The sequence below is a fragment of the Malus sylvestris genome, chromosome 16, assembly GCF_916048215.2.
Source record: "Malus sylvestris chromosome 16, drMalSylv7.2, whole genome shotgun sequence".
In the NCBI taxonomy this organism is placed as follows: Eukaryota; Viridiplantae; Streptophyta; class Magnoliopsida; order Rosales; family Rosaceae; genus Malus; species Malus sylvestris.
The window spans coordinates 15,897,773-15,905,770 of record NC_062275.1 but is presented as its reverse complement, the minus strand read 5'-3'; the positions used below and the strand labels follow the sequence as shown (position 1 = coordinate 15,905,770).

At 44.5% G+C, this 7,998-nt stretch overlaps 1 protein-coding gene across 1 annotated transcript; it reads left to right on the top strand.

The window, feature by feature from the left end:
- Window positions 1-370: 370 nt before the first annotated feature.
- On the top strand, window positions 371-7,467 carry LOC126606721 (protein TIME FOR COFFEE-like). Its single transcript, XM_050274106.1, has 12 exons — window positions 371-783; window positions 886-1,335; window positions 1,436-1,599; window positions 1,702-2,020; window positions 2,210-2,621; window positions 2,701-2,761; window positions 2,902-2,976; window positions 3,077-3,341; window positions 3,430-3,496; window positions 3,613-3,679; window positions 3,792-4,160; window positions 4,258-7,467. The coding sequence occupies exons 1-12, from the start codon at window positions 687-689 to the stop codon at window positions 6,784-6,786; spliced, it is 4,875 nt and encodes a 1,624-aa protein (XP_050130063.1). The 5' UTR covers window positions 371-686; the 3' UTR covers window positions 6,787-7,467.
- The last annotated feature ends 531 nt before the right edge of the window (window positions 7,468-7,998 follow it).

The window sequence follows — 7,998 nt, the reverse complement described above, 5'->3', positions numbered from 1 at the left end:
AATAAAATAATTAAAAATATTAAAATAATATAATCTTTTATTGATACATTAATTAGTGGTATTTTATTGATTTGTTTACCGATTTTTATAGTATAAAAGTACCGAATCGTAGTGATTGAGTAAACATGGAAGCTTGGGTAGGAAGAAAAAATTAAAAAATCTGACACGTGGCGGCACCAGACAGAAAAGGTTGGGGCAGGGGTGTGGACGGCGAGGATTTTGCCATGTCAGCTTAGGTGGAAATGAGCCGCAGGATGTATCTCGGAATGTAGGGTGGAGATTGAAGGATGTGATGCAGCAGGTGAATCGTGGCCGTCGATGAGGCTTGCGAGTGGGTTTCGCTCCAAGTGAAATAGCGGAGTCTGGATGAGATAGACTGATAGACAGCACAAAAAGGAGACAGAGTTGGAAATAGAGAGAAACGGAGAGAGAGAGAGATAGAGAGAGAGAGAGAGAGAGAGGCAGTGAGAGGTGGAAGATGATAAGCGAAAGCTGAGATCTTTGGGTGGTGTGGGAATAGCCTTGTGAGAGATATCGTCGTTGACGGGGTTGGGAGTCGGAGCATACAAATCAGGCCCGGTGGGTTTGACTAAATTATCCGGTGAATTATGGTGGGTTTCCGGTGATGAGAGATGGGATTAGAGTCCTGTGTGTAGCTGATTTGTCTGTAGTTAATATTATTAGATATGGATAGGAATAGGGATGCGAGAAGATCAGCTATGGCGGCCCCAAATGGCCTGTCACGGCGGAGACACAGAAGTAGCAACCTCAGAGACTCCCCAGGTGCGGCTCCTACCAGATCTAACCCCTTTTAGCAATACCCAGCTGCTGGTTTTCGATTCGTTTTAATGGTTTTTTTTTCTTCGATTTTTTTGTTTTTTGCAGAGGACGATGGTCCGGTGGAGTTACAAGAGACATCGAGGCTCAGAGATCGGAAGAAGGACCGAGATCGGGATCGGGATCGAGAAAGAGACCGAGATCGCGATAGGGATCGGTTGAGCCGGAGCAAGAGGCGGAGAGGCGAGAGGTTAATGCACGGAAGCAATAGAGAAGACAGCCGCGATGATAGTTCGGAGGAGAGTGTGAACGACGAAGATGAGGACGAGGACGAAGACGGAGGTGGAAGTGGAGTCGGCGGCGGTGGGTCCTCGATTCGGATGCTTCCGCCGAACCACCCGTCGTCAACGGCATCTCTGTCATCTTCTATGATAAATCACCGGAAGAGTTTCTCGCCAGTTCATAATCTTAATAGCAACAAGCATTTCAGACCGCTCACGGCGTTGAAGGTCACCGACGAGATGATTGGCGTTTCGGTGCCCCGAAAAGCACGGTCAGGTAGAGCAGAAATGAAGTGATTTAAGGGAGAAAAAGCTGCCATACGTTTGATTTTAATGGATTCCAGGATACTGATGTTCTTCTTCCTGTCGTTTTTCAGCGTCGACGAAGAGGTCTAACGAATGGCCTTCTAGTTGCGGTGTTGTCGGAGACCAAATTCACCGCCAGGCTTCGACGTCCCCTGTTCGGCCGAGCGTGTCATCGTCGACGCCGGCTCCGACTTCACCTTCTTCTTCCCACGCCTCGGCGGTCCGGAAGAGGCTGGTGGGTCTTCAATTACATCAAATTCGATTCATTTCTCTGTTTTGGGTTTTTTTTTTGCTTATTTTCATTTCTAACATTTAGTGACATTTTTTTTTGTTGCAGAAGCCAAACGGACCCAAACTTCGGCCGCCGAAGATGTCCTTGTCGACCAAGACGGCGTCGTCTAATCAGGACGAGATAGAAATAGAGGTCGCGGAGGTGTTGTACGGGATGAAGAGGCAGCCGCAAGGGCCGACGAAGCAAGAAATTACACCCACCGATTCGATTAAGTTCGAATCCAGAGAAACCAACAACAAATTTACCAGCGACGCCAAATCGAGAGTTTCGTCGCCGATCTCGAACTCGCCTTGTGTGGTTCCTCAGCTGACGTCGCCTTTCCCTCAGAATTCTTGCTTCTCTGTCACTTCCATGTCCGCCGCCGGTGGGTACTATAAGTTCACTGAGCTTTCGGTTTTGTTCATATCTTTCTGGGTACCCAAAATGCTCCGTTTGGTTGCTGAGAGACTGAGAAAAAGGGATTGAATCAGTTTTTCGGTGAGCAAACGGAACTGGGTTCTTTGTGTTTTTTTGGTGACTGATGAAAATTTGGTGTCTTTGTTTGAATCCGCAGCATCCAAGAGGAAAAGACCGCGACCCGTGAAGTGTGAAGACGAGAACCCATCAATTTTTGCAGTTCAAAACAGTCCCGTTTCGTCTACGGCCAAAGTGGTGGCTGATCAGCCTTCGAAGGTTGAGACTTCCTCTCCAAATTTGGAGAAAAACCCAGGATCTGCAGCTGAAAATGGTGGCTTTGCGTACGATTTGCCCGACTCTCAAGCTGTTCCAGCTGCTCCGGCATCAATGGAGGCTCAGCCAGAGGCAATTAAGCCGGAGAGCAACGCCGTGTCAAATTCAAGGCCAGCGAACGACGAATCGGAGAGTAGAAATGTTAGAACGAGCAAAGTGGAACTTCAATCTCCCAAGAAGGAATCCACTGCCATCAGATTGGATGATAAACGTGAAGAAATCACCTTGACCAAACCGTGAGCATCAAAGATTTTTTTTTTTCGGATACAAAAAGCTTTGAATTTTCTAATTTTCTGTTCGTGGGTTTTTATCTAGGAGTTTAACAATCCCAGAAGTTGAAAACCACCGAGAAGAAAAGTTCCAGATAGATCTGATGGTGAGGATCATCAAATTTTCTTTCTTTTTATTTCTATTTTTTAAAGGATAAATTATTCATCTTTTTATTTCTTTCTATTTTTTAAAGGATAAAATATTAATATTGAAATATTTTGGTTGTTGATGTGTATATAATTATAGGCTCCTCCAGAAAGGGATGGTGAAGTTGATTTTATCTCCGTAGATCCTAAGCCTGCGGTCGTAGATACAGAAACGGTGAGTGGGGACCACCTCTGCCATTTGCATATTTTGGTGTTATAATTTTTGGTTTTTGAAGATTTTTAGTTTAATGTGTGTATTACTGTTTGGTTTGCAGGACTTAAAAGCTGTGAGCAGAGAGGATGACAGCAAAGCTTTGAAAATTGGCAACAAGGAAGAAGTGCAGCCTTTAAATTTGGAAACTGAGAAGTCAAAAGCAGCTGTGGAAGAAGCAGAAGCAGCTGATTTGAAAAAGCAGACTTCTTCCGTTGTTGGTGGGAAAGAAAGGAATTTTGATCTGCAGTTTGATTTGGAGAAGACTGAGAGTTTTAGTGGAAACAAGCTGCCCCATAATGTTGCTAAGCAAAACACTGAGAAAACTGGTAATTTAGTCTCTCTCTCTCTCTCTCTCTCTCTCTGCCTCCTTCATTTGGGTTGGTCAGTCAGTGATTTGGTCTTCTGATTCTTCAGTGCAATCGGGTTCTGTACCTTTGCCGATGTCTGTGGCGGGCTGGCCGGGCGGGCTTCCTCCGATGGGGTACGCTCTTCGGTTGTTATGTTATCTGTTCTTTTGCCATTTTCTTGGTCATTAGCCTTCATCTTTGGTTTTGAGATGTACTTATTTTGGGGGAATGGATGTGTTCTCATGAGCAGATATATGGCGCCCTTACCAGGAGTTGTATCCATGGATGGGAGCTCCGTTTCTTCAGCTCCGATACAAGTATGTAATTTTTTGTTATTTTATGAACAACTTTTTTTTTTTCCCTCCTCGTGAAACTAAAGTGGAGCTCTGTTGCTTTTTTGTTTTCCAATGGAATTTTCAACTGGTGCAGCCGCCGCATTTGTTTTTTAATCAACCTCGGCCAAAGAGGTGCACAACCCATTGGTACATTGCAAGGAATATATACTATCACCAGCAAATCTCAAGGATGAATCCTTTCTGGCCGGTAGCAGCTGGTTCGGGATCTCTGTATGGAGGAGCCAAGCATAGCAATCCCAATGTATTACCTCCAGAATTGCTTGGCAATGTTCCAGGGAGAGGGGTGAATCCTGCACAGGACAAGGGGCAGGGGATTGCTATGTTTCCTGCTCAATCTGCAAAGGAAAAAACTTCACAAGCAGCAAACCTTGTGGATGCTGTGCAGAGAAAGCAAATCGTGCTCCAGCAAGCTCTACCTCCCGGGCCACCTAGTAATATATTGGTACGTTTCTCGTTTTGATACTGTTTGTTACATTTGTTAAATGATATTGTCACGGGGGTTTGAATATTGATGCGTTTTCTTTTATTGAAAATTTCAGCATGGTCCTGCTTTCATTTTCCCATTGAGCCAGCAACAGGCCGCTGCCGCTCCTGTCCGACCTGGGTCTGTGAAGTCTTCTAATGCTGGTGGTGCAGCTTCATCCAGTGCATCTAACTCTGCTTCATTGAGTGCGACAGCTGCAACCGCTGCTGTAGCTCCAGCACTGAGTTTCAACTACCCAAATATGGCTGGAAATGAACCCCAGTATTTGGCGATTTTGCAGAACAATGCATATCCATTTCCAATGCCAGCTCATGTAGGCGCACAGGCGGCATACAGAGGACCCCATGCTCAGGCAATGCCTTATTTTAACGGGTCTTTCTATTCTTCTCAAATGCTCCATCCGTCTCAACTACAACAGCAGCAGCAACAACAGCAACAACCACCACTGCCATCTCAATCACAGCAAAGTCAACAAGGTCACCCAAACACTACTATTTCAAGTGGTTCTTCGTCGTCCCAGAAGCATTTGCAAAATCAGCAGCAAAGGCCACATCAAAGTGTTGTCAATGGTGGCAGTGGAAGCTTGCAAGGCTTTCCTTCCTCAAAAAACCATCCTTCGCAAGTAACACAGCTGCAGCAGCAGCAGAACCTGCATGTTTCGCGCCAACTTGAGCCTGAAATGGGTGGCGAAGACAGCCCGTCAACTGCTGATAGTCGTGTCTCTCGTGCGAACATGAGTATTTATGGTCAGAATTTTGCAATGCCAATGCCTCCGCCAAACTTTGCTTTGATGACACCTCCTTCGGTTGGAAGTGCCAGTGGTGCAACAGGTTCTAGTGGTAGTGAAAAGAAGCAGCAGCAACAGCAACAGGGCTCAAAGGCTGGGGTTGAAGCATCCCAAGCTTTTGCCATGTCTTTTGCTTCCTTAAATGGTGCCACCGTTTCTCCTGGCATTGACATAACATCGATGAATCATACAATTCTACAGAGCTTTCCAGATGTTACTAGGCACAGTTATCATCAATATATGGCTGTTGCCGTGGCTGCCCAAGCTGCACAACAGAAAAAGAATTATCGAGGTCCGGAAGAAGGGAAAACCGGAGGAGGGGATTCCTCTAATGTGGAAGAGGAAAGAAAGGCCATGGCTGGGAAATCTTCATCAAATGTTGGGCACTCTATTGCTTTCTCCAGGGCAGATTTGACCGATACATCTGGTTCTACAATACCGGGCAACAATGTGATTGATAGTTCAGCAAGAGCAGTTAACCTCAGCTCCACTCCTGTCCGATCGTCCAGTTCTGCTATGCCAGCTGCTGTCAGCCCTGCAAATGCACCCATACCCCAGCAACAAATGCAGCAACAGATGCGGAATCACCAGCAACAGCAGCCGCAGCAGCAGCAGATGTATCAGCTTCAGAAGCAGCAGTTTTCTTCTGTGGCTCCAGCTCGTAACAAAACGCCAACGAGTAATGGTGGCAGTGTGTACTCTGATCACCTCCCTTCAACCTCTTCTATGGCTGCAAAGTTTCCTAATGCTCTATCATCATTCCCCCAAAACCTTGTCCAAAGCAGCACCAGTCCAGCTCAATCTCCTCAGTGGAAGAATTCTGCAAGGATAACCACTTCCCAAGTTCCTTCACCGTCTATGGCCTCGTCAACCTCTTCGTCCCTCAAAAACCTTCCTCAAAAGCATGGGCGGACACAGCAAAGCCACACACAGATTTCTTTTGCGGCAAACACCAAGGCTTCAACCCAATCTCAAGGGTTACAGCCTGCCAGTAGCAATCAGTCTCCATCTCCTCCTGTAATGGTTGGTTCTCCCACAACCACAACGTCATCAATGTCTAGAAGTGCTGGTGGAAGCCCCAGGACAACTACTTCGACTTCCACAGGAAATAAAGCTGGCCAAATATCTTCTTTGTCATCTCAGCAGGCCAAGAACTCACCATCAGTGCCTAGTCAGAAGTCGTCTCCTGTTGGCGGGAGGAATGTCCCTTCGATCCTAGGCAACACCCATATTACCTCTTCGAGCGCTAGTACTAAGCCACAATTGCAGCAACAGCATCAGCATCAGCATCAGCAACATCAGCACCAACAGCATCAGCAACATCAACATCAGCACCAACAGCAACAGCAACAGTTATATAAGCAATCGATTCAACAACCGCTGTTCTTCTCTAATGCCTACATGCAGCCTCAAGCTTCACATTCCAATAGTAACACCTCTACTCAATCTCCTTCAAGCGGGTATTATCATGCTTCTAAGCGCCGACCTGAGCAACAGCAGCAGTCACAAGGCTCATCAGGAACTTCTTCGAGTGGGATGTTGTCACTCTGCCCTCCTGTTACGCATTCAAATACCAGCACCAACGATCCTGCAAAGGCGGCTGCTGCTGCAGCTGCTAACAACATGAAAGGCGGTAACATATCCTCGCAGACTCTTATGCATACTCAGTTTACTGCTGCACCGTCATCTGGGCCACACCAAGTTGTACCTGGAGGATTCGCTTATGTACATGCTGCTGTTCCGACTGTGGTTCAGGTAAAACCGGCAGAACAGAAGAAACAACCCGCCGGTGAGTAGAACAGTTATCCCTTGGTGCTACATTGCAGCCCCCATAAAACCGGCAGACTGAAAACTGGAAAAAGAAGCTGAAAGCACTTTTGGTGGTGGGGATTGTGAGCAAAGGAAGGAAAAGCTTGATTCTTGCCCAAGGAAATGAGAATTTGCAGGCACCCTCGGAGAAGAAATGGAAGATGCAAGTATGTGATCAAGCAAGCACAACGGGAAAAAGGTAGGTGGAATGGAATTTCGACCCACAATTTTGGAGTGAAAGTTTAGCAAGTGGGGGTAAAATTGTCATAGGGAAAAGTATATGTACACTTCTGTGTGTATAATCTGACAGGGTTGACGGTGAAAGTCTAATTAAATTTGATTGGTTTGATGAGAGGATAGGATGGGGAATGCAGGAAAAGGAAAAGTAGGGATCTTCTGTTGGGGCAGAAAGAGGGAAGAATGGCAAAGGTGGATGTAACAGTTGATTTCTTTTTTGGGGTTTTAAATGTCCATAAAGGGCAGTAAAACTTTTGACATTCTATATTTTTATATTATATGGGGAAGAAGAAATGGGAAGAGGGTGTAATGGTAAAAAGCCCACTTGGATTTTAGGGATTTTTTTTTTATTAAATTTAAATTGTGTTTTTATTTGTATCACAACCTTTATTCCTTGTTGGATTATTTGAGGAGTATTTTTGTGGCTCTGAATGTTAGGTGATAAAAAGTATGACTAGACTTGGCAGTTTTTGACACGACACGATGACACGACACGAAAACGACACGAAAATAACGGGTTTCGGGTCAACACGATAACTTATCGGGTCACTATCGGGTGACCCGTTAAGAATCCGTTAATAACGGGTTCTTAACAGGTATACACGCTGGTAACACGTGGGTAACCCGTTTCGACCCGTTAAGAAAAAAAATATTTTAATAATTTTAAAGTTTAATTACTAAAAGATTTATTATAAAATACAATAGTCATATTAATATATACAATATATTCTATATTAAATATATAGTTTTGTATTATTGTTCTATATAAATTATAAAAAAATTAAAAAAAAGTTTTAGTCATTATTTATTTTTATTATGAGAGTTCCTTATTATCATTACTAGGATAAATTTTACATAACATATTCTTGTCCAAAATTAAAATATACTGGTATAGTATTTGTATATGCAAGAACTAAGAAGACATACATACAAGTATGAAAAATGTGAAAGAATATATAAACA